The 27,715-nt window shown below is 46.9% G+C and overlaps 1 protein-coding gene across 1 annotated transcript in view; it reads left to right on the top strand.

The window, feature by feature from the left end:
- LOC146025605 (NUAK family SNF1-like kinase 1) overlaps positions 1-27,715 on the top strand; it is a 58,648-nt gene that overhangs the window by 21,805 nt on the left and 9,128 nt on the right. The window contains exon 3 of the mRNA XM_083155531.1: positions 7,798-7,949. Within this exon, the coding sequence (XP_083011657.1) occupies positions 7,798-7,949 (152 nt within the window). The remainder of the gene's footprint in view (positions 1-7,797; positions 7,950-27,715) is intronic.

Raw genomic sequence — 27,715 nt, forward strand, 5'->3', positions numbered from 1 at the left:
TGAAAACTCCATCTTGTAAATGTCAAACTGAACTGTTAAATCTGGCAATTCCATTTGTAGCAGCTCCTCCAGGGAAGTGTTCTGTCACATACTGCTCTGCTTACACATACAAAGGGAACCATGAACAATCGGAGCAGCAGTAACAGATTAGAACAGCGAGGATGTGTGAAATCCCATTTCACAGTCCGTCGTGGACAAACCAGAATGTCTGGGTGGGGTGGACATGGCCCTAACTGATCATTAAACCTTTTAACGGTGACTGTGACATATTATTTTAATAACGATAGAAGACTGAACATAATGGTTTTCTTTACAAAGCAGTAACTGAAGGCAAATCATTCCCCTTTTTATTTAAGGGGACACCAAAAATTGAACCCGGATATTGAAAACGCAATAGACATGGCCCAATAAAAGCTATTTTTAGACTTGTCAGTGACTTATTTCTATGATGCTGCTGTCTGAGCAAGGCACATCGATATTTACCAAATTAAGATCCAGATTCTCTAAGCTTCAAAAGTGATAAAATGGAGAGTGATAAACAGCCAGCCAATCAGCTCCTACGTGCCATGTCACAGACTGTGTTTGAAAAATATCAGGCAGGAGCTGATTGGCTGGCTGTTTATCACTCTCCATTTTATCACTTTTGAAGCTTAGAGAATCTGGCCCAATGGTTCTTGGGGCATAGATTTAAAGAAGTATACATTGTAATAGGTTGCTATGTTCTGGGGTTATGTGGGAAAACGTCCACCTGCTATTTACAATGCACCACCATCGTGACAGTTGGTGAACTTTTCCTGTGCACTTGCTGTTTGACCTGGAACATGATGGGCGGTCTGGAAACTGACAGTTATATCATCTGGGTAGTATGGAAACTGTGACAGTTATTTGCAGCCACCCACTAAGCAGGTATTTTTCTAATTTCATCTACTAAGGGGTGAAAAGGGGTAGAATATTCCATCCAGCAAACCTTTGAAACCAGCTAGTTCATTCTTTTTTTGAGGTCATGGGTTCTATCCCCACCATGTGTTATATATACGGGGCAGTTCGGATGATGTAATGGTTAGCATTACTGCCTCACAGTGCTGAGGTCATGGGTTCTATCCCCACCATGTGTTATATATACGGGGCAGTTCGGATGATGTAATGGTTAGCATTACTGCCTCACAGTGCTGAGGTCATGGGTTCTATCCCCACCATGTGTTATATATACGGGGCAGTTTGGACGGTGTAATGGTTACATTACTGCCTCACAGCGCTGAGGTCATGGGTTCTATCCCCACCATGTGTTATATATACGGGGCAGTTCGGATGGTGTAATGGTTATATTACTGCCTCACAGCGCTGAGGTCATGGGTTCTATCCCCACCATGTGTTATATATACACAGGGCAGTACGGACGGTGTAATGGTTAGCATTACTGCCTCACAGCACTGAGGTCATGGGTTCTATCCCCACCATGTGTTATATATACGGGGCAGTTCGGACGGTGTAATGGTTACATTACTGCCTCACAGCGCTGAGGTCCTGGGTTCTATCCCCACCATGTGTTATATATACAGGGCAGTGCGGATAGTGTAATGGTTATATTACTGCCTCACAGCGCTGAGGTCATGGGTTCTATCCCCACCATGTGTTATATATACACAGGGCAGTACGGACGGTGTAATGGTTAGCATTACTGCCTCACAGCACTGAGGTCATGGGTTCTATCCCCACCATGTGTTATATATACGGGGCAGCACGGACGGTGTAATGGTTAGTATTACTGCCTCACAGCGCTGAGGTCATGGGTTCTATCCCCACCATGTGTTATATATACAGGGCAGTATGGATGGTGTAATGGTTACATTACTGACTCACAGATCTGAGGTCATGGGTTCTATCCCCACCATGTGTTATATATACACAGGGCAGTATGGACGGTGTAATGGTTACATTACTGCCTCACAGCACTGAGGTCATGGGTTCTATCCCCACCATGTGTTATATATACGGGGCAGTACGGATGGTGTAATGGTTAGCATTACAGGTTGAGTATCCCCTATCCAAAATGCTCAGGACCACGAGCATTCCGGATAGGGGAATTTTTCGGTTTTTGGAATAATTTTTTTTTAGGCATACTTACCTGTCCCCTGATGGTGTCCGGTGGTCACTCGGCATCCACGCAGTCCCCGGGCGTCCACAGCAGGCCTCCGGCATCTTCTCTGGGTCTCTAGCGGTCCCAGGAATGCATTGCGCGAGTGTGCGCGCACACCGGTGACATCACCGGCGCGCGCACACACTCGCACATTGCATTCCTGGGACCGCTGGAGACCGTGGAGAAGATGCCGGAGGCCTGCTGTGGACGCCCTGGGACTTGGTAAGTATGAAAAGAGGGTTAGGGGGGTTAAAAATAAAAAAAATAATTCAAATGATTCCAAAAACCACGGTTTTTGGAATACTTCGGATAAGGGATGCACGGATACGGGATACTCAACCTGTACTGCCTCATAGCACTGAGGTCATGGGTTCTATCCCCACCATGTGTTTTATATACGGGGCAGTACGGACGGTGTAATGGTTAGTATTACTGCCTCACAGCGCTGAGGTCATGGGTTCTATCCCCACCATGTGTTATATATACGGGGCAGTACGGATGGTGTAATGGTTATATTACTGCCTCACAGCACTGAGGTCATGGGTTCTATCCCCACCATGTGTTATATATACGGGGCAGTGCGGACAGTGTAATGGTTAGCATTACTGCCTCATAGCACTGAGGTCATGGGTTCTATCCCCACCATGTGTTATATATACGGGCCAGTACGGATGGTGTAATGGTTACATTACTGCCTCACAGCGCTGAGGTCATGGGTTCTATTCCCACCATGTGTTATATATACGGGGCAGTACGGATGGTGTAATGGTTACATTACTGCATCACAGCACTGAGGTCATGGGTTCTATCCCCACCTTGTGTTATATATACGGGGCAGTACGGATGGTGTAATGGTTATAGCATTACTGCCTCACAGCACTGAGGTCATGGGTTCTATTCCCACCATGTGTTATATATACGGGCAGTACGGACGGTGTAATGGTTAGTATTACTGCCTCACAGCACTGAGGTCATGGGTTCTATCCCCACCATGTGTTATATATACGGGGCAGTACGGACGGTGTAATGGTTAGTATTACTGCCTCACAGCACTGAGGTCATGGGTTATATATATGGCGCAGTACGGATGGTGTAATGGTTAGTATTACTGCCTCACAGCACTGAGGTCATGGGTTCTATCCCCACCATGTGTTATATATACGGGGCAGTACGGACGGTGTAATGGTTAGTATTACTGCCTCACAGCGATGAGGTCATGGGTTCTATTCCCACCATGTGTTATATATAGGGGGCAGTGCGGACGGTGTAATGGTTACATTACTGCCTCACAGCACTGAAGTCATGGGTTCTATCCCCACCATGTGTTATATATACGGGGCAGTACGGATGGTGTAATGGTTAGCATTACTGCCTGACAGCACTGAGGTCATGGGTTCTATCCCCACCATGTGTTATATATACTGGGCAGTACGGACAGTGTAATGGTTAGCATTACTGTCTCACAGTGCCGAGGTCATGGGTTCTATCACCACCATGTGTTATATATACGGGGCAGTACGGACGGTGTAATGGTTAGCATTACTGTCTCACAGCGCTGAGGTCATGGGTTCTATCCCCACCATGTGTTATATATACGTGGCAGTATAGACGGTGTAATGGTTAGTATCACTGGCTCACAGCGCTGAGGTCATGGGTTCTATTCCCACCATGTGTTATATATACGGTGCAGTACGAATGGTGTAATGGTTAGTATTACTGCCTCACAGCACTGAGGTCATGGGTTCTATTCCCACCATGTGTTATGTATACGGGGCAGTACGGACGGTGTAATGGTTAGTATTACTGCCTCACAGCACTGAGGTCATGGGTTCTATTCCCACCATGTGTTATATATACTGGGCAGTACGGATGGTGTAATGGTTAGCATTACTGCCTGACAGCACTGAGGTCATGGGTTCTATCCCCACCATGTGTCATATAGAGGGGGCTGTACGGATGGTGTAATGGTTAGCTTACTGCCTGACAGCACTGAGGTCATGGGTTCTATCCCCACCATGTGTTATATATACGGGGTAGTACGGACGGTGTAATGGTTAGCATTACTGTCTCACAGCGCTGAGGTCATGGGTTCTATCACCACCATGTGTTATATATACGGGGCAGTATAGACGGTGCAATGGTTAGTATCACTGCCTCACAGCGCTGAGGTCATGGGTTCTATCCCACCATGTGTTATATATACGGGGCAGTACGGATGGTTTAATGGTTAGCATTACTGCCTCCCAGCGCTGAAGTCATGGGTTCTATTCCCACCATGTGTTATATATACAGGGCAGTACGGATGGTGTAATGGTTAGCATTACTGCCTCACAGCACTGAGGTCATGGGTTCTATCCCACCATGTGTTATATATACGGGGCAGTACGGATGGTGTAATGGTTAGCATTACTGCCTCCCAGCGCTGAGGTCATGGGTTCTATTCCCACCATGTGTTATATATACGGGGCAGTACGGATGGTGTAATGGTTAGCATTACTGCCTCACAGCACTGAGGTCATGGGTTCTATCCCACCATGTGTTATATATACGTACGGATGGTGTAATGTTCACATTACTGCCTCACAGCGCTGAGGTCATGGGTTCTATCCCCACCATGTTTTATATATACGGGGCAGTAGGGATGGTGTAATGGTCACATTACTGCCTCACAGCGCTGAGGTCATGGGTTCTATCCCCACCATGTGTTATATATATATACGGGGCAGTACGGATGGTGTAATGGTTATATTACTGCCTCACTGCACTGAGGTCATGGGTTCTATCCCCACCATGTTTTATATATACGGGGCAGTACGGATGGTGTAATGGTTAGCATTACTGCCTGACAGCACTGAGGTCATGGGTTCTATCCCCACCATGTGTTATATATACGGGGCAGTACGGATGGTGTAATGGTTAGCATTACTGCCTCACAGCGCTGAGGTCATGGGTTCTATCCCCACCATGTGTTATATATATGGGGCAGTACGGATGGTGTAATGGTTAGCATTACTGCCTCACAGCACTGAGGTCATGGGTTCTATCCCCACCATGTGTTATATATACGGGGCAGTACGGATGGTGTAATGGTTAGTATCACTGCCTCACAGCGCTGAGGTCATGGGTTCTATTCCCACCATGTGTTATATATACGGTGCAGTACGAATGGTGTAATGGTTAGTATTACTGCCTCACAGCACTGAGGTCATGGGTTCTATTCCCACCATGTGTTATGTATACGGGGCAGTACGGATGGTGTAATGGTTAGCATTACTGCCTCACAGCACTGAGGTCATGGGTTCTATCCCCACCATGTGTTATATATACGGGGCAGTATAGACGGTGTAATGGTTATTATCACTGCCTCACAGCGCTGAGGTCATGGGTTCTATTCCCACCATGTGTTATATATACGGTGCAGTACGAATGGTGTAATGGTTAGTATTACTGCCTCACAGCACTGAGGTCATGGGTTCTATTCCCACCATGTGTTATGTATACGGGGCAGTACGGACGGTGTAATGGTTAGCATTACTGCCTGACAGCACTGAGGTCATGGGTTCTATCCCCACCATGTGTCATATAGAGGGGGCTGTACGGATGGTGTAATGGTTAGCTTACTGCCTGACAGCACTGAGGTCATGGGTTCTATCCCCACCATGTGTTATATATACGGGGTAGTACGGACGGTGTAATGGTTAGCATTACTGTCTCACAGCGCCGAGGTCATGGGTTCTATCCCCACCATGTGTTATATATACGGGGCAGTACGGACGGTGTATTGGTTAGCAATACTGTCTCACAGCGCTGAGGTCATGGGTTCTATCACCACCATGTGTTATATATACGGGGCAGTATAGACGGTGCAATGGTTAGTATCACTGCCTCACAGCGCTGAGGTCATGGGTTCTATCCCACCATGTGTTATATATACGGGGCAGTACGGATGGTTTAATGGTTAGCATTACTGCCTCCCAGCGCTGAAGTCATGGGTTCTATTCCCACCATGTGTTATATATACGGGGCAGTACGGATGGTGTAATGGTTAGCATTACTGCCTCACAGCACTGAGGTCATGGGTTCTATCCCACCATGTGTTATATATACGGGGCAGTACGGATGGTGTAATGGTTAGCATTACTGCCTCCCAGCGCTGAGGTCATGGGTTCTATTCCCACCATGTGTTATATATACGGGGCAGTACGGATGGTGTAATGGTTAGCATTACTGCCTCACAGCACTGAGGTCATGGGTTCTATCCCACCATGTGTTATATATACGTACGGATGGTGTAATGTTCACATTACTGCCTCACAGCGCTGAGGTCATGGGTTCTATCCCCACCATGTGTTATATATACGGGGCAGTACGGATGGTGTAATGGTCACATTACTGCCTCACAGCGCTGAGGTCATGGGTTCTATCCCCACCATGTGTTATATATATACGGGGCAGTACGGATGGTGTAATGGTTATATTACTGCCTCACTGCACTGAGGTCATGGGTTCTATCCCCACCATGTTTTATATATACGGGGCAGTACGGATGGTGTAATGGTTAGCATTACTGCCTGACAGCACTGAGGTCATGGGTTCTATCCCCACCATGTGTTATATATACGGGGCAGTACGGATGGTGTAATGGTTAGCATTACTGCCTCACAGCGCTGAGGTCATGGGTTCTATCCCCACCATGTGTTATATATATGGGGCAGTACGGATGGTGTAATGGTTAGCATTACTGCCTCACAGCACTGAGGTCATGGGTTCTATCCCCACCATGTGTTATATATACGGGGCAGTACGGATGGTGTAATGGTTAGCATTACTTCCTGATAGCACGAAGGTCACAAGTTTAATTCCCACCATGTTCCGAACTGTACAGAGTTTCTATATTCTTTCCGTACTTGCGTGGGTTTCCTCCGGGTACTCCGGGTTCCTCCCACATTCCAAAAATATACGGGTAGGTTCTGTGGCTCCTAACAATAAAAAAAAAATTAACCCTACATTGTCTGTGTTTGTGTGTACATGTGGTAGGGAACATAGTTTGTAAGCTCTACTGGGGCAACGACTGATGTGAATGTTCAAATATTCTCTGTAAAGCGCTGCGGAATATGTGTGAGCTTTATAAGAAACTATTAATAAATGCTTTGGGAGCATAACCTTTTTGCTCATTATAATGTACAGGCCAAAAACACAGGGCAGTAGCAGATTTTAGCTGCCATATTTTACAGAAATGCAGTCCTTAGAAGCTGCAGGGAAGAGACAGGGGCACAATTAAGCATATGCAACTTCACCCTTGCCAGCCATAAATGTCCTCTATAGGCTGCACAGGATGCAGCCCATAGACATCAGTGCACATTAGGATTTTGTTCCCAACATCTTGGCTAGCGCGCATGCGCACCAATGGTGATGGCGCACCGGTATCGCAAGAGATGGAGCATGCTGCATGGTCGGGCAGCAGCAGCTAACAGCAACCCCCGAAGAACACAGGTAGCAGCCACCACTGGAAATAATGGCTAGTAACATATTTGGTTCTTATCACTGCTGTTAAAGTTTCATTACAATTAAGAAAAGAAGTATTCGTGAACTGCTGAGAAGTCATTTTTTTATAATTTCTTCTCACTCTCTGATCAAATATTTTTTTTCCTCTTCTGTAGTATTCGAGAGCACTGATAAAATCATCATTGTGATGGAATATGCCAGCAATGGAGAGCTGTATGATTTCATAAATAATAAACACCAGATCCCAGAAAGCGAGGCTCGTGGGATCTTCAGACAAATTGTTTCTGCAGTCCATTACTGCCACAAGGTAAGCAGTAGTAGTTACAACATATGCTCCTTTTTTGTCTATCAAATGTATAATATTTATTGTGTAACTGTGGAGTATAACAACAGCCATACGCTAGGTATGACTTGAATCAATATACTGGAGGAACAGCAGGTGTCGCTGTTTCTTAAACTGTTACTGAGTAATCTCTTTTTATTGTGATAGTGTACTCTCTTTCTCAGATCGCTTAGCACATTCACCCCATGTGTAAGGCCCCATTACTGCACAGGTGCTTTGCTTATTAGAAAGCAGAATGCAGATATAAAGCTTTTGGGGGGTATTCAATCTCCCGCCGCCATTCCCAACGGGGCTCTATTCAATGCTGTCTTCCCCGACAGCATTGAACAGGGATCTTGGCAGAATGTGCCTGACTTCACAGGCAGAATGGCCGGGAATTGTCAAGCACCCGTCCGCAGCTTGCCTATTCCCGACTGCGCCCCCTTTTTGGTGCTTGGCAGGCAGGACATTGAATTCTGCCTGCAAAATCACAGTTGAGCCGGCTGAGAATGGGATAGGGTCACGGCTGTCAGGCCAGCCAGTCAGTCGTGACCCTACATTGAATACCCCCCTTAGAGATAAAAGGTTTTTGTCTCTTCCATACTATTTACACCTGAATTAATTTTATAATGAACATTACCAACTTGGAGATCAGGCACTTTGAACTATTAACACACAATTAAATGTTACCATGTGCAGTCAAAGGACCTGTAGATGTTCGATGTTTACTATATAGTCACAATCGCATGCAGATCGTATACAGATCGCACAGGTTTTTTACCTTGCGATCCCGATGTGCACTCCTGTGACAGCACAAATTGAAACCCAGATAGACAGGGCAGCAATGACTATATAGTGCAAATCTAATGCAGATAGTAAGAATTGTATGTAAAAAGTACAGAGCTAGCAAAGATTGAATAGCACAATGTGCATGAGATTTTGACTATATAGTCAAAATCTCATCTGGATCTCATGCAGATTGCACAGGTTTAACCCTTGCGATCCCGATGCGCTTCCCGTATCGCAGCCAGAAAGTCTTGGCTGCATAGACTATATAGTGCAGATCTGCATTATATAGTCTAAATTGTATATATTGTATGCAGATAATCATATTGTAATATAGTCTAAATTGTACAAGTGTGTACAGTCAAATACCAAGTGAATCTCACCGTGTGTACACAGCATTAACCAAATGATTGACAAATATTTAAGGACTAAACCATCTAATTATGCCCCTTTCAGACCGCACATATTAACCGTTATATTGCCGTTTTTTTACTGTTTCAAAATGGTAATATGTGCGGTCTGAAAGGTGCAGAGTGATTTTACCGTTTCCAAAAAAACGGTTTTTGGAAACTGTAAAAAAGGAGGGTCCTACCCGTTTCAGACCCGTGTATTTGGTGTCTAGAACGGGTCTGAAACAGTATTCCCCCCCCCCCAGCGCAGGGATGGGAATGATCACCCTGGGGGCAGGGGGTCCCTGCAGTGTATATTATATCAGCGGCGGGGTCCCTACAGGGAGTGGGAACTAGTAGTTCTCACAGCTGCCCTGTAGTACACCCAGTGCCTCTGGTCAAGCAGTGCAAGCATCCCCCGCATTGGACATCTCTCTCTGTCCGGGGCACTGTGTCCTGTCCTGCCTGCACGGGGTGAAAGTGGAGGCCGCTGCTACTGATGGAGGTGAGCGGGACAGGTGGCTCAGGCTGGGCTGCATGCGGCTGTCCAGCCTGTCCGGGGCACTGTGTCCTGTCCTGCCTGCCCGGGGTGAGAGTGGGGGCCGCTGCTACTGATGGAGGTGAGCGGGGACAGGCGGCTCAGGCTGGGCTGCGGGCGGCTGTCTGCCCTGCAGGTACCGGAGCGGGGCGGCTGCTGCGGAGTGCGGGCTGCGGGAGCCCGATATGGATGTCCCGCTGCCTCCTCGCCCTCCGGGGGCGGCTGTCCGGTGGGTGGTGGTGAGAAAGGCTGCTTCCAGGGGGGGTGGAGAAAGGCTGCTTTACCACTTTTCCAGTATTGCTTTCACACCGCAAACCTGCTTTAGACCAGGTATTTACTTGCGGTGTGAAAGGGATTAAACTTGCTCTGACCCGTTTTAAAAAACGTTTTAAATACCTGGTCTGAACATGTTTTGCGGTGTGAAAGCAGCATAAAAGTACTCTATATTTATCATATAACACAGGCAGTGCCAGATTAAGCCTTTGGGGGGCCCGGGGCACTTTAGACAGGGGGCCCCCTTGCACTTGTCATTACTGGCTGCAAACTGCATAGGAGAATATTACACTGTCAAAACACAGAGTAAAGGCAGAATAAACTTGGTCAATGGGTAACTGCAGGGGATATATACAGTAGATATAGATAGATAGATATATATGAGAGAGAGAGAGAGAGAGGTGGTAAATGGCACTCCTTTGGATTTCACAAAAATGACTATGCAGACGCAATCAGCTCCAACATTTCAGATTTTACTCAGTTTTCAAGGATAGAACCATTTCTTTGAGTGCAGCACCCGGGCAGTTGTCATGTGTATCTTGGAGTGCCGGTAGTTGGAGGCTAGGATCACCCAACTCGTTTCGTCCTGTCAGACTTCATCAGACTGACAGGACGAAACGCGTTGGGTGATCCTAGCCTCCAACTACATCCTTAAGTTAAGCAATTTTACCTCATTATATTTGTATATTTATTGTCCACTTTGTTTTATTGTAAAAAAAAATTTTTTTATATATTCTTTTGAAATAAATCTTTCATATTTTTATAAGAATACTTCTAAATATATTTTTTAATTCCAGATCATTATTTATAAACAATTAGTCGCCGCTACCTTTATCCACTGTTTACATTTTTTCACGAGCAATTTACCACTGCTCCTTTTTTAAAGACTGGCTGACACCCTTTACTAAGGGAACATTGTTTATTTATTAAATATGGGAGAACACAAGTGGCGCCCCTCATCCAATCTTCACAATATATATATATAATGAACTAACTCACATTAGTATACAATTAATCAAATAAATAATGGGGTTTTAGTTCATGAATTGATCAATGCATTTAATCTTGCAGCCCATCGCCAAGGGACCCCATTTTACTGCAAGTCCTACACTAACAATTGTCTCTCAAGAGCCTGCCAACTGCTGACACATCATAGCTAAAGTGGACATGTGTTATTTCTGGTTTAAAGCTCACCTGCCAAGTGCCTTATGGCTTTTAAAGATGAGGCAGTCACCTAACACAACACCTGACTTAGAATTAAAGGGGCAGCAGTCACAGGTTACAGATAAATTAGCTCATCTGGGGTGAAAGAGAAAGCTATGATCACAGTAGCAAAGGTTAATTAAAAATTAACCCACATATATACACATACAGAGTACCACAACACTCGCCATCCCTGCGAATGGGGTGCAAGCAGCACTCGCCATTCCCAGGTTGGGGTGAAGTGGCCTGTGACCACATGCTCTAATACAGTGGTTCCCAACCTGGGGTACTTGTACCCCTGGGGGTACTCTGCAGACCAGTTGGGGGTACTTGAAAATAATATTGGTAATGGCGGACGATGAAAGGGTCTTTTGATGGCTGAAGAAGTCCCATTGCCAGGGAGACAAACCATGTTGTGTCATATGTCTGACCAGCAATCCACTGGGAGCTTCCCATGCTGCCCTCAGACATCAGCAGTCATCTGCCCAGCACTGACAAAGGTGGAGGAAGCAGCGGCATTAATCCTACCAGTGTTAGTGGAAATCCTGGAGATAATACACAACTAGTGTTAGTGGAAATCCTGGAGATAATACACAACTAGTGTCTAGACACAGAAGGGCATGATTCCTGGCTGTATACTACTCCTCCTTAATATAAGGACATGCATAGGGATCCGCATACCGCTAAGTACTGTCCATATTTCAAAATGAGAGGAGGGGGTACTTATCAATGAAAAGCCCAATCAAGGGGTATGGGAGAGAAAAAAGGTTGGGAACCACTACTCTAATAAATACAAATACAGGGACTCAACACTATCCATAATGAACTAACTCACCTTAGTATACAATTAATCAAATAAATAATGGGGTTTTAGTTCATGAATTGATCGATGCATTTAAGCTTGCAGCCCATCGCCAAGGGACCCCATTTCACTGCAAGTCCTACACTAACAATTGTCTCTCAAGAGCCTGCCAACTGCTGACACATCATAGCTAAAGTGGACATGTGTTATTTTTGGTTTAAAGCTCACCTGCCAAGTGCCTTATGGCTTTTAAAGATGAGGCAGTCACCTAACACAACACCTGACTTAGAATACAGGGCTATTTTTCAGCAGGCTCCAGCAGGAACTGAGGCCCTTATTCTAGTTCACTCTTTCTGACAAAATATTTATTAGAAGGACAAAACCATGTGCACTGCAGGTGGGGCAGGTGTTACTTGTGCAGAGAGAATTAGATTTGGGTGGGGTTTTACTTCAAAGTGAGATCTATATTGCAGTGTAAAAATAAAGCAGCCAGTATTTACCCTGCACAGAAACAAAATGACTCTCCCAAATCTAATTCTCTCTGCACATTTTAAATCTTCCCCCCTGCAGTGTACATAGTTTTGTCCATCTAAGAAAGATTTTGTCAGAGTGAACTAGAATAAGGGCCTCAGTTCCTGATGGAGCCTACTGAAAAATAGCCCTGTATATATATATATACACACACACACACACACATACATACCACATGAAAAGCCTGTGTTTGTCCCAGTGCTGCCTCTGATTAAAAACCATCCCATGACTAGGATGTTGCTGCTGTTCTCCATGGGCCTGAGAAGCATGTAATGAGCTCCACCAATCAGAGCTCAGCACAAACGTCTCAGCCTCTGCCCTCTGGTGCAAAATGTCATGGGACTTAGTCAACCCCCAGTAATGCACTGCACACTTGGCTCCCGATGCTCAGCACCATTAATCATTGTCACATTGGCAGATAGGTGAAGCTGCAGCACTACCCCACTCCCATGCACAAAACCTTTAGCTAAAAAAATATATATATATTTTGCCAACCACAAGGGCCCCCCAGCTAGAGGGGGGCCCAGGGGCACTGACCCCTTGTGCCCCCATTATAATCCGGCCCAGAACACAGGTATCTAATGCAGGTTAAAAAAAGCTGAGTTGGCAGTCATTCGAGTTGCTGTGACATCACCGACCCCGCCCCTTTCTGTGAATCCACAGAATGCTTTTTTACTGAGCAAGAACAGAAATCCATCAGTCATAACCTGCCTGTTTAGTTACATTAACTCCTTCTTCCTAACATGGCATCCTGTTGCAGGAGTATATGGATCTGAGTTAACATATTTAAACACTGTTGTATCCATGGTACTGAAAATAAACAGATAACAGTCCATAGAAGCTGTGTTTTGTGGTCCATACTTTGAAGCTAGTATTGTAGGTACTGCCACTGCAGTCTCAATGTTGATTTACCGATGACTATTCTAAGTGCCTTTCACAGTGTGTGCCCATGAATTTGTAGTGTAAAACACATAGTTCAAGGTGAAAGAACCTTCCTCTTAAAACACAGCTACGGATTACTGAAATGTGCAGGCCGTTAATGAAAAAAAGAACATTACTTAATGTTCCAGTTACCAGGATGTATTGGCCCTGTTGCTGCCATATTGTGGAGGTATATATGAATATTATTATGATAAAATATGGGCCATCCTTATGAAATATATCTTGTATCACAATTGTAATGTGAGCCCTTGGGACTCTCCAGCAGTGAGGGGATGCCAAAGGTAAACCACTAACTCGTGCTGACAGCTTAGGGCAGTATTCAATGAGAAAAATTCGCTGTGATTTCTGGAGAGTTTGTGCTTTTCACGCGGTGGAGAGAGGTTTTTTTTCTCCAGGCGAGCCACCCTATTCAATGTGAAATATTCTCCGTCTTTCTAAGTGATTCTCGCCGTCTCTCTCCGTGTAGAAATTCTCCATCTTTTGATGGAGAGCAGGAATGTGAACTTTTAAACTAAAAGGGTGTTTTTTTTAATTTTGGTGTCAAAAAATCAGGTTTTTTTTCTGTGAAGGGCCATGTTATTTTTATTCATGTGCCTATAGCACATGAATATATATTTAATTTTTTTAAAAATATTTTTTTACATTTTTTTTTTTTTACACAGTGCAGCCAGCAGGGGGCCGGAGCGCTCGAGCCGCTCATTAGATATTCATATATTCACTGCACCCGATGCACGTTCGGGTACAGTGAATACTGGGTCCCCCGCTGGCTATAGGGGGGGCAGCCTGTGCTGCCTGGGTCCAGGGGAGCCCTGCTCCCCACCCCATATCCCCTGCAGCAGCCAAGAGAGACTTTAATCTCTCTTGGCTGCTACGTCCCCCGGCTCCCTGACAGCTCCCTGCCGCGGACGCTCGTCCGCTGCAGGGGTTAAGACTCGCCGCGAGTGGCGGCGAGTCTTAAAAACGTTGAATAGTGGGAGCAGGAGTGGCAGCGAGCCCTCCGGAACACGGAGAGTGCACGGCGAGCAAAAAAAAATGCTCGCCGTGCACGGAGAATATTTTCATTGAATACTGCCCTTAGTCTCCTTATGACCACTTCCTTCTATGGAAACATATGGGGACACATTACAATGGATTAACCATTGGATGACACAACTTTAGACTCTTTCAAATGCATTTGTATGTCGCCATCGATGCTTTATCAATGTGTTGTTTTTGTGTTTAACCTTTGCCAAAAACCTGCACTAGAAACCCTGATTTTATCATACCCAGTTGTACTAACGCATTTCACTGCAGTATCTATTTAAATGTGTTTGAAAATGCAAATAGAGTAATTGGTTTGAGCATGACGTTCATTTTTCCTACTATTTTGATGAATACAGCACTGCCATATTGCGCAGCTTTTCGCGCAGAGGTGATTATTACATGACGCATTAAATACAATGACATGAAACAGAAGGTAGAGGACCCGTCCCAAATAAATGTACAAACCTGAGGACTCATGATTCATAAGAGGAATAACAATAATGATTTAAAAGAGTAATTACATTTAATCCCGTTTCATGTATTTAGCATTATATTATATATATATATATATATATATATATATATAACTAGAGACAGGATTATATGCATTTGCATATTTGCATATGCATTTGCATATTTTGCCTATTCTCACTGGTTATTGCATATTTTACCTAAAATCTAGTGATGGTGCATATTTTAGGCACCATCCTCTTCCCACCCGCGAGTTACAGCACTGCTTTGCCCTCCTGCTGCTGCTGGCCAAGTAGTGGTAGAGTGTGCAGGCTGGGGTAATGCACAGTGTTGCGAATCTTTGATGTACGCTATGTCTGACACTGCTCTAGGCTGCCAATCCATGTTGATAAAACTCAGTCGGGGCGGATGCCATTACGAAGCTCCTGAACCTTTGCCTGCCCCTGGCCTGGGACTTTACACCAAGAGACAGACTTCTGCAGCAGAGGAGGTGGGCGGAAGAGTTGTGACATCGCGGAGGAAATGCCATGTCACAGTGAGTATGCAGCACAGGGAGGAAGCCTTCCACTGCACCGCCCTCACATGCTATGCTGACATTTGATCCATCGGCGCTGGAGATGAGGGTCCATGTAGTTGATGCAAGAAGAGCTTTGGACGCTGCAGTATGCTGTAGCACCGAGGAAGAAAAAAATCCTGTGTACTAGACATCTGCAGATGCTGTGGGTCTATTTTTGAGGTTTGTTTGCAACTAATTGTATCCGGATTTTTAAATAAATAAGTTAAAAATTACTTTTTTTATTATTTAATGTAGCATATTTTAATGCTTTTTATGCATATTTTAAGTATTTTTCATGCATATTTGCATGCATATTTCAAGCTTTTTATGTTGCATATAATCCTGTCTCTATATATAACATTATATGTTGTCTCATGTACAAGTTGTGTAAGTAACCTGGGACTGCGAAGCCTTTTATCTCTGTGTCCAAGTGCAGATGAATGTCCACATCTCATAGCTTATTATTATTATGTCACACCTGGAAATAACCACAGGCATAGGGGCTGACTGGCACTGGAACCTGGGAACCTTGATGAGGGTACGGTGCATGCCAGAGACCCTCGGACAGTAGCAGATGTGACCACTTGGGATAAAACTAAAAGTCTTTATTGACTATGGCAGGTAAACAATTGGTAAGTTTGAGGAATGGTATCACAGAGGATCACAGGCAGGAATCAATAAGCATAAATGGCAATAGCAAGATTGGTATTTAGCTGCAGTGTGTGCAATAATAAAGACCATTAACATATAGCATAGATGGAAGGAAGCTGGTGCAGTGCTGAACGCACTGATGGAGCCCAGAGCATACCAAGGAGCATGGATACCAGGGACAATGGTCACGGATGAAAGTATTGAAGTGAGTGAGCAATTCTCAAACAGTCACTGGGAAGAACAGAGAGTCACTGATGCAACATCGACGATGGCAGTAATAGATGTGATTATCGATGGTGGAGGATATCGATGTAGAGGGCACCTGCGTGATCAGCTGTCATGGGATGTTGCAGAGGAACGAGGACAGAGCACCGATCTTGCAGAGGAATGAGGACAGAGCACCGATGTTGCAGAGGAACGATGACAGAGCACCGATGTTGCAGAGGAGCGATGACAGAGCACCGATGTTGCAGAGGAACGATGACAGAGCACAGATGTTGCAGAGGAATGATGTCAGAGCACAGATGTTGCAGAGGAATGATGTCAGAGCACCGATGTTGCAGAAGAACTATGTCAGAGCACCGATGTTGCAGAGGAACGATGTCAGAACACCGATGTTGCAGAGCGACGATGACAGAGCACCGATGTTGCAGAGGGACGATGACAGAGCACCGATGTTGCAGAGGGACGATGACAGAGCACCGATGTTGCAGAGGGACGATGACAGAGCACCGATGTTGCAGAGGGACGATAACAGAGCACCGATGTTGGAGATGAACGATGACAGAGCACCGATGTTGGAGATGAACGATGACAGAGCACCGATGTTGGAGATGAACGATGACAGAGCACCGATGTTGGAGATGAACGATGATAGAGCACCGATGTTGAAGCCAGGCGGCTGTTTGCAGAAGAGGACCCAACCTGGAAGGAGTGGAATCCTCAGGGACTGGAACCTGCAACGCAGCTTGGAGACAGAACACACCAACAGGATGAGATCAGTAGCACTGGCCCTGATCTGACTTAACCCAGCCTATTTATAGGGAGCAGTGGAAGTGGAAAGTCGGGGCAATGAGCCAGACTGATGGATGGCCAGGATTGGCTGAGACTGGAATATGTGACCGGAAAGACATGGCTGCTCCCATGTCTGGGTAAGGCGGGAAGCCTTGTTTGTTTGGCACATGGTCTGAGCTACTGTAATGGCGGCAGCATGGAAGCCACAGGAGGCTGAAGCTGAACCTTGGGAGTGACGGGCAGGGAGTGAAACGCAAGCGCTGAGTCCACGGCAGCGGGCAATGGCAGATGCTGTACAGTGCGGGCAGCGCGGACACGGAGCAAGTGGAAACCATGTCTGGAGCGCAGCGCCAGTCTTCTGAGGCTTCTGGACAGTAAATAGGTTTGTTGTGATACCCGGTCAAGCTGACATTATGGATGGTTCGGGGTCTATATACTACAGATTGTAAGCTTGTGAGCAGGGCCCTCCTACCTCATGTTGGTTTGTTACTTCCCAGTTTGTTTTATCACTGTTGTTTCTAATTGTAAAGCGCAATGGAAGATGCTGCGCTATATAAGTAACTATAAATAAATATATACTAATTCATAGTCTCTCCTCCATATTTACATGTTCATTTTGGATTTTTCAAGCCCCAAGGAGGCAGGATGGCGCAATAACATGAAAGCTTGCGGCTCCTTCTGCTCCCCCGAGAGGTCAGCTCTGCAGATTGGCATTGTTAGAGGCACGGCGAGGTAGGGGGGAACTGGAACGGTTCCTGGCCTTTTCCTCAGCTGCTGAGGAGGTATTGCCCAGCCCCCTTGATGGAATGACCATGCCTCCAGCACAGAATGTAATCTGGTCCCAACATTCACCACTGGGGGTCCTGTATGAAACAACTAAATATCACATGAAAGGAGCACGGAGGCTAATGACCTTATTCTGAATGCTATGTCAGGGTTGCCTACCCTCCCGGAATGGCCGGGAGGGTACCAGAAATCGGGTCCCCCGGAAAGGGTGGCAATCCTCCCGCATATCCCCCCCAGCTCCCGCGAAGTGTCCCTCGGCAGGGGGGTCCGCAGGTAAAATGCTGCGATCGTGGCATTTTAGCCCCGCCCCGCGCAGTGCAATGACTGAAATACCGGCATTGCACGGCGGGGGGCAGGGCTAAAATGCAGCGACGCTGTAGGCACGCCCCTAACAGGGCATCATCTGTGTGGCCACGCCCCCGGACTGCCTCTTTTTCCAGTCCTGGAAACGGCCCCGCCCCCCTGCCTGACAGAGCTGGCAGCTCAAAAGTCGGCAAGTATGTGCTATGTACTAAGCCTTCAAAAGGGTTAAAGTGAACAGTTATAGAGCAGCAGCCAATCAGCTCCTATCTGACATGTTATGGCAGTTTGGAGCAGATTGGCTGGTCATTCATAACTCTCTATTTTCAAAACTTTTCTCAGTACACTTGCTACATAGTTGCCTACCCTCCTGCATTGTGCAGGAGACTCCCTGAAATAGCAGCAATCTCCCTCTCTCCCTCATTAGTCTATCAATCTCCCTCATGTCACCTAGCCCACATTACACTGTTACATTTTTTTGGGGAAAAAGGAATGAGAGATAGATACATTTACATTACAGTATAGTAGCTCTTACTAACTGCTTTGTGGCTCATCTACATTGGTATATAAGTCATTTTAAAAGATTCCTCTCAGATGTAGCAGTGCACACCAACAATTCTAGGTGCCACGTTCACATATATGGAACTAGACCAACTATAATCTCCCTGAAACTAGTTTTCAATAGTAGGCAAGTATGGCTTACTACCTTATGCTAATGACACCATGGGCGAGATTTAATGGGTTTACCGTTTTTAGCAAATTGCGATTTTTGCTCAAATTGCCCTATATCGCCGTTTTTTAAAATCGCATTTTTGCCGGGAATTCGCATATTTAATGAGGTGTGTATTCCGGCATGAAAAGTGCGAGAGTGCGATATAGGGCAAATTTCGGGATGAAAAGTGCAATTTTTTTAGTCATGAAAAGGTGCGAGTTTTGTAAAATGTGCGATTTTGTGATAAAATTGTTTTTTTTTTTAAATGGCGTGAGGTCCCCCCTCCTGTACATAACCAGCCCCGAGCTCATTGAGCCGGACCTGGTTCCAAAAATACGGGGGACAAAAAGCGTAGGGGTTCCCCCGTATTTCTGAAACCAGCCCCGGACTCTTGGACCGGTCCTGGTTCCAAAAATACGGGGGACAAAAAATCTGGTGGTCCCCCGTATTTTGAAACCAGCTCCGGGCTCGAACAGCCCGCAGTGTCATGCCACAGCCGGGGTACACTTTTTACACAAGGTCCCCCGGCCGTACCATGAGCACCGTGGCTGGTCAGCCTTGGAGGGGGTACCTGGAGGAGTGGGGACCTGGAGGGCTGAAGCCCAGGGCTGTCACCGGCATCCCTGGCCATTGGACGCCGGCCTGATAGTGTTAAATTCACATTCCTAACATTGCTTAACACAGGAGAACTACAAGTGCCAGCAGACCTCCCCCGCATGTTGGGACTTTGAGAACCACAATAACGCGACAGAAGCTGGGATAACGCGACAGAAGCTGTTAGCTGCATCGGAGGAAGCCGGTTGTCCCCGCTGTCAGTGCGGGCTGACCGGCTCTGCTGCAGAGAGACCAGTGCTGGATCCTGGATTGGTATGTATAGCGGTGTAAAATTGAGATGTGTGTGTATGTAATAAAGTTTTACTTTTCTGTGTGTGTGCTTTATTTTAACATTCTTTTTACAGGTGGACTACAAGTCCCAGCGGGCCCATTAATGCCCCGCATGCTGGGACTTGTGGTTCTCCAAGTCCCAGCATACGGAGGAGGTCTGCTGGCACTTGTAGTTCTCCTGTATTAAGCAATGTTAGGAATGTGAATTTAACACTATCAGGCCGGCGTCCAATGGCCAGGGACGCCAGTGACAGCCCCGGGCTTCAGACCTGGACGGGTGAAGCCTGGGGGGGTACCCCTTTATTGGGGGGGTCCCCACTCCTCCAGGTACCCCGTCCAAGGCTGACCAGCCACGGTGCTCATGGTACGGCCGGGGGACCTTGTGTAAAAAGTGTCCCCCGGCTGTGGCATGACACTGTGGGCTGTTGGAGCCCGGTGCTGGTTTCAAAATACGGGGGACCCCCAGATTTTTTGTCCCCCGTATTTTTTGAACCAGGACCGGTCCAAGAGTCCGGGGCTGGTTTCAGAAATACAGGGGACCCCTACGCTTTTTGTCCCCCATATTTTTGGAACCAGGTCCGGCTCAATGAGCCCGGGGCTGGTTATGTACAGGAGGGGGGACCTCACGCCAATTATTATTATTTTTTTTTTTTACTTTTACACATATTTTACCAAAGAACCATACACAGATCACAATGATCTGTGCATGGTTCTGACAAAATCGCCAGTCAGGATCAGGTCTATTTTTTTTTTGCTGTTTAGACCATTTTTTTTTGGCGATTTCCAAATTCGCATCTCATGAAATATGCAAATTGTATATTTTTCAATGGGGAAAACATCTGGATGCGAATTCCGGAGTTAAAAAAAATCGCACTTACAGAAAGTGTGATTTCGCGGCAAATCCCGCATTTTTGTCCGATTTTCGCCTCTCATTAATTATGCGAATTCGGGAAAAAGTGCGAAAACGGCCATTTTTGCGATAAAAATCGCAAAAAACACAACATCTATCTCTATTAAATGTCACCCCATGCACCAGCCTATGCCCCTTATCTGTCCTTGTGCATATTGACCTTTTGGTTTTGATGTAGACACTGCCAACCTAATCAATCACACCCCGCTTGTATTGTAAAATTGGCCAGTGAATGCAAATGTCTGGTTAATATGGGTGACCACACTCGGCAACTGACCCCTCAGTGGCCAGGAGCTGCATATGTGGAGTCGTTTGTCATTACGGCATGATTTCTGGGTAAATATTCATGTATTTATATATTGATTGCCGTTTAATAAACTAACGAGTGTCTGGGTTTCTGGAACAGACGTTCTTGTTAGGATCACATGCGGTTCCAGTAAGTAAACACTGAAGTGTGATTCAGTGGTATAGAATGTACCTATGCGGCACACAGGATATTTATGCAGGATGTCTGTGGCAGGGAGTTTATTTCGGGACTCGGTAACAGAGAAATTTTGCAATTGGTTCTGTCTCCACTGATTAACTCAGAGCTGGGACATAGTCAGATTGATTCTTTGATACAAATTAAATGCAATATATTTTTAAATACTAAGGAAATGCACTTAGTAAGGGGATATAATAGTGTTTAAGTCATAAGCACCTCTACATTACTTGTGTGTGGTTTTTGTCATATAAATCACAGTGACAGGCTATAAGAAGCCGTACAGTGTCATGTGACTACTATGGCAACCCTTGGAGTCAGAATGCTCCTTCTCCCACCTCTGCAATCACTTGACATTCTAAAGTTGTGTACACACGGGCTATAATTGCTGGTAATATGGTCGCTGAGCGACCATATTGCCTGTGATTGGAGTGTGTGCGCTCCCGTTTTTAGCCCCCTTATGATTGCTGGTCGCAGGAGCATGCTCCTGTGACCAGCTGATTCCCTCTGCGGCTCCCCCGACAGAGGTTCCCTTTCATCAGCGACCATCGCCTGGTGTGTACAGCTTAAGAGTTGTCAGCCTGTGGGTGTGTGACTGGCAGCCATATTGATCTCCCCTCCAAAGAGCAGTGGCGTAGCTACCGTACAGCAGCCACCGCGGCTGCTTAGGGGAGCAAGCGCCAGTGGGGCACGGCCGGTGGTCATCAGAGTACACTGCTCAGAGCCGCCCCCCTTACCCCTCCGCATGCCGCCGCCACATTCCTGCCTGGTCCAGGCAAAATGGCTGCCCCCATAAAGCAGACAGTTTATTTTAGGAACGTTAGAGGAGGCTATTAGGGGGCAGCCATTTTGCCATGTAATTTTTCATAACTGCAGGAGACAGAGCCAGGAGGATATCTGCAGTGCCAGACCAGGCATGCAGCGGCGATGATGTCAATTTCGGTGTGGGGGGGGTGCAAAAATATTAGTTACGCCACTGCCAGAGAGGTGTATGGTTAATAGTACAAAATAGTCTACACTGAGGTTTAGAACACACAGGTGATCCTATAAAGACATAGCAGAGGTTTAATGTGGGGTCACAGCGATCAGGGCTGTACATGTAGGAGTCACTGAAATGGAATGCATCGGACCTGATTCTGTGTTCCCATAACTTGCTTCCTACAGTATGTGCTGCATCCAAACTGGGGCAGAAGAATGCACACAGCTGCAAATGCATCCTTTGGGATCATATAGTTCTTGTGCGGAACTTATCCGTGTGTAAAATGCCTATATTTCCCATGACTTGGCCTTTTCTTGCTATGCGTAATTTGCAAATGATGCTCAATGGAAGCCAAAAAGTGCAGGAAAAGTTTGCTTTATTCATTTTTTTACAGTTTCTCAGTGCCTAGACAGCAGCTGGGCCCTAGTACCGCCCAACATTAGGATTAGAGATGGGCGGATCCCATAAAAGAGTGAGGGGCAGATTTATTAAGCTTGGAGAAGAGATAAACTGGAGATAAAGCGGAGAAAAGGTAAAAGGAGATAAAGCACAGCCAATCAGCTCCCAACTGTCTTTTTCAAACACAGCTGATTGGCTGGTGCTTTATCTCCTTTTACCTTTTCTCTGCTTTATCTCCAGCTTAATAAATCTGCCCCTGAGTGAGCCGCCGATCCCAAAAAGGTGACCCGTCGTTCTTTTACTTTCAGTTTCGTTTTCCATTACAATGCATTTGCCTGAGCTCAGCACTGCCACCTGTGGCAGCTGAGATGTACTGACTCCAGAGACTGAGTTCAGTGCTGCGACTGCAAGTAAAAGAAAGAATAACAAGGCTGCTGCTGCTAGGGATGGCCATCGGTGCAGACGCCATCGATGGTTGCCATCGTTGGCGATTCTGCACCCAGCCATCGATCAGTGTTTTACTCGGTCATGTATGTTCTTATTTGTTCAGCTCACTGTTTTAAAAAACAAAAGTTTTAAAAAATGGCAATAAATGATTGTAAAACAAATTATGCTTCTTTATTATCAAATTAACCCTTTTTTCAAAGTGAGCTGAGGACCCGTCTAAAAGATCTGGATCTTTTCACGGAGTGATCCGCTGGATCCCGGCTCGTCCCAGTGATGCGTTTTGCCCATCTCTAGTTAGGATGTTCCAAACTGGGCCATAGGGGGCTGGGCTAATAAGGGGCTGGGCCACCGTACACTGGGGGTGTGGCTGTAACAGTGTGTGTAGATACACCACTCTCCCAGTGGGCGTATTTATCTCTCAGGAAGTGCTAGGCTGTTGTTAAACAGCCCTCCCCTTTTCCAAAATGACAATTGCACTGCAGGCTGCACCACAGCAGGTTAAATAGACCCTAATGTCCCAGAAATCAGGACTGCCCTAATAAATCAGGGACAGCTGGCATTTAGTGAGCTAATTGAGAAACAGGGGGAGCTGTATTACATCTTGGGGAGAGATAAAGTGGAGCAGTTTCCCAAAGCAAACAACCAGCTCTATGGGGTCTGTGTCATAAGAGTTGGAGAGAGATAAATTGGACAGAGATAAAGTATAAGTCAACCAGCTCCCAACTGCCATTTTGATTAATGGCTGATACATTATCTCTTTCCAGATAACTGTCCCCCTGAGGGAGAAGCAGTAACAGCTGCCACTCTCTACAATAAAACAAGTCAAGTTTAAGGCATCCATACATTTATCCGATTTTGTCCAATTTTGATTGATCAGGCCAAGAAATCGGCCCATATCAGATGTGTTTGACACCCCATCCAACCTGATGCGTGGTCCCATGCGTATCGGGTCAGACTCTACAGATTTAACCTGCTGCAGGTTCAATGTCGGATTGGACCCATCAGAGGCACACTGCGGGTGCTTTTAGTACCCACAATGTGTTGTTCCGATCCGGAGGTGTGTGCCAGCAGTGAAGCACTGCTGGCAAACACCTATTTGAAGGAGGGCAGCGTGGGTTCCGGGAAGCATGAAAAGCCAGGTGGCACAGTGGCTGATTGTCCAGGAAGCGCTGAGCAGACACTGCGGACAGTGGCGGCTGAATGTGAAGAATAATTTAAAAGAAAGGCCTGCTCACTGCCTTGATGCTGATTGGCTGAGAGAGAGCTCTCTCAGCCAATCAGCGGCAGGCCTATCTTTTGAATGTTTTTCACATTCTGCCACCGATATCCGCATAGTCTGCTTAGCGCTTCCCAGACACTGCGGACTGCCCGCTGCATCCACAGGCCAGACCTCCTGCGCCCACAGCTCCCCAGGAATTACATGGGATAAATCGTAGTAACCTCTCTGGGCAGCTGCTGGGGGAGCTCAGGGGAAATTAGGTCCGACTCAGGGCTGGTGCTAGGGTGTCCGGCGCCCTCCTGCAATCCATACATTTTGCGCCCTTTCACATTGCCATTGCAACAAGCTGCAGCCCGATTGTGGGAGCGTATGCAACATGCGATCCTATGGAGGATCTCGGGTGCATGTACTGTACATGTATGCATACACCATCTCAGTGCTGTGTCCGCAAAATGTTGCAGGCACTAAAGGTGCCCATATACGCTGCGAGAATCTCAGTGAATACATTATGGGCTAGATTGCATCGCATCGCACGGCATGCATGCAATGTGTGTGCGATACGATCCGAAAGCAGTACAAAAACTATGTGCAGCACTCATGACTGAGAGGGAAAGAAGGAGAGGGAAGGAGGAGATGGAAGAAGAGGGGAGGAGATAGAGGGGGCGGAGTGTTGAGGACTGGCAGTGGCACTGGCACAGTACACTGAGAAGAGGGAAGGATGGGGAGGCGGCACTGCTGCCTGTTCGTCATTTGATTGACAGCCGACAGGCGCAGGGAGCAATGGGTAGGGGGTGGATCCGGACATGACATGTCATCCAGGCATTCACAGACAGCGCTACATGCATCAGCGCAATTGTCCGTGAGGAAGAGGGGGCAGGTCGCAGGAGGATGACAGTGTGTGCGCGGTGCAAGGAGCTGCTCAGCCTCTCCATACTGCTGCCCACTGTCAGACAGGCGCTGCGGGCGGCTTGCAGGCTGTCTGCACTCGCAGTGCAGGGAGCAGCTCTTTATACTGCCGCCTGCCCACTGTCAGACAGGCGCTGCGGGCGGCCTGCAGGAGACAGTGAGGGCTGAGGCAGCTTTAGCAGAGCAGGGAGAGAGACAGCGCCTTTTCAGCATGGCGCCTCCCTGCTTTGCAGGAGCTGCTGAGTGGGTAGCGCCGGCCCTGGTCCGACTTGTCTGCATAATGTATGGGGGACTTTAGACTTTTGTGCAGTGTCATTTATCTAATATAGGTAACAGCCAAGTTTCCGCTGATGCTGGGTGTACACAGAGATATAATTGATAGCCAGATCTGTTGATGCTCTCACCCAACAAGCAGTGTGGCGGTGTTTTGATGTGTCGCCCTTGTATAGTTTCATTAGAACAACAGTTTATATCTGGGCGATTATTCTATTTCCCAGAACCTGCCCCACACTGGGAATGATTTTCTGCCGACTTCCCGCCGGCCAGTCTGGCTTGTTGCTGTCTAGAGAAACATTATGCTGGTGTCTTGGGTAACCTCTGCTGTGTGTGATTATCTGTAGTGAGAAACTTTTCTATCAGCTTGCTCCGCATTCAATCAATACATTATTATTGCTGGCAGGAGAGACTGGAAATAGCACAACTTCACCATTGACAATAAATCATTCCATGCAGGCGAGTGTACTAGCAACCGCAAACACACTGCACAGGGCAACTGCCAGATAAAGCACAAAGATGCACAAACCCTCTACAAGTTTGGATCAGCTCAGAACCAAACATTTGAAAAAGAAAATTAGCAATCAGTAAAGTAAAAGATTTGCTCAAATCTGTGCTTGGAATTATAATATGCAATTCTTAGGGCTTTTGTTAGGAAAGTAAGCAAATGGGCAAAACCAAGCTGTGCTGCAGATGGGGCAGATGTAATGTGCAGTGAGATTTGGGTGGATTTTGTTCAAACTGAAATCTAAATTGCAGTGTTAAAATAAAGCTGTCTGACATATGTAGGCTACATGCAAAAGTAACCAGTATTTAGCCTGCACAGAAACAATATAAATGTATTTGTTACATGGCAACATGGGGCCCGATTCAGACCTGTTCCCTAGGCTTCACGTAATCGTAGCCTAGTGAACAGGTAAACACCACCTTGCCCGAAGGCGCCCCCCCTGCCCTTAATTTGTACCCATCCGCATACAGATGGAGCGCCTCTCATTGGTGCCATGGTGAAGGTTTTGGTGATCCACTTTTCTTCTTGTGCTCCCTTGTGCCAAGGTGCGTGGGTGCACGCCCTACGATATTCATGCGATATATATCGCCACCGCTGGCTGGCTAATGCTCCACCAATTGGCATACCTGTTTTCATAAAAAGCCTTTTAGTGGGGCTCAATGTGCAAGTACCACAGAGCATGCCATGTAATGGTTAGTACTATGCATTACGCACACAGTATCTGTATAGCGCCTTCCCCCAGCCAGATCGACTGAATCGGCCTCTTCCATTGCCTTCTCCATGAAAAGTCTCCCAGGGAAGGGGGAGAGAGGCGGGGGTTGGTGTGGGCTGAGTACAGTACCGTCCACACACAATGCGCGTGTCTGAGACGCTGTGTGTGCTGAGTACAGTACCGTCCACAATGGGAGTGTCTGAGACGCTGTGTGTGCTGAGTACAGTACCGTCCACAATAGGAGTGTCTGAGACGCTGTAGCGGCACTACGGCTGCCTCTGAATGGGAGTGTCTGAGACGCTGTGTGGGCTGAGTACAGTACCGTCCACATTGGGAGTGTCTGAGATGCTGTAGCGGCACTACGGCTGCCTCTGAATGGGAGTGTCTGAGACGCTGTGTGGGCTGAGTACAGTACCGTCCACAATGGGAGTGTCTGAGACGCTGTGTGGTCTGAGTACAGTACCGTCCACAATGGGAGTGTCTGAGACGCTGTAGCGGCACTACGGCTGCCTCTGAATGGGAGTGTCTGAGACGCTGTGTGTGCTGAGTACAGTACCGTCCACAATGGGAGTGTCTGAGATGCTGTAGCGGCACTACGGCTGCCTCTGAATGGGAGTGTCTGAGACGCTGTGTGGGCTGAGTACAGTACCGTCCACAATGGGAGTGCCTGAGACGCTGTGTGGGCTGAGTACAGTACCGTCCACAATGGGAGTGTGTGAGACGCTGTGTGTGCTGAGTACAGTACCGTCCACAATGGGAGTGTCTGAGACGCTGTAGCGGCACTACGGCTGCCTCTGAATGGGAGTGTCTGAGACGCTGTGTGGGCTGAGTACAGTACCGTCCACAATGGGAGTGTCTGAAACGCTGTGTGGGCTGAGTACAGTACCGTCCACAATGGGAGTGTCTGAGACGCTGTAGCGGCACTACGGCTGCCTCTGAATGAGAGTGTCTGAGACGCTGTGTGGGCTGAGTACAGTACCGTCCACAATGGGAGTGTCTGAGACGCTGTGTGGGCTGAGTACAGTACCGTCCACAATGGGAGTGTCTGAGACGCT

This window comes from Crinia signifera, chromosome 8, assembly GCF_055691185.1.
Source record: "Crinia signifera chromosome 8, ASM5569118v1, whole genome shotgun sequence".
In the NCBI taxonomy this organism is placed as follows: Eukaryota; Metazoa; Chordata; class Amphibia; order Anura; family Myobatrachidae; genus Crinia; species Crinia signifera.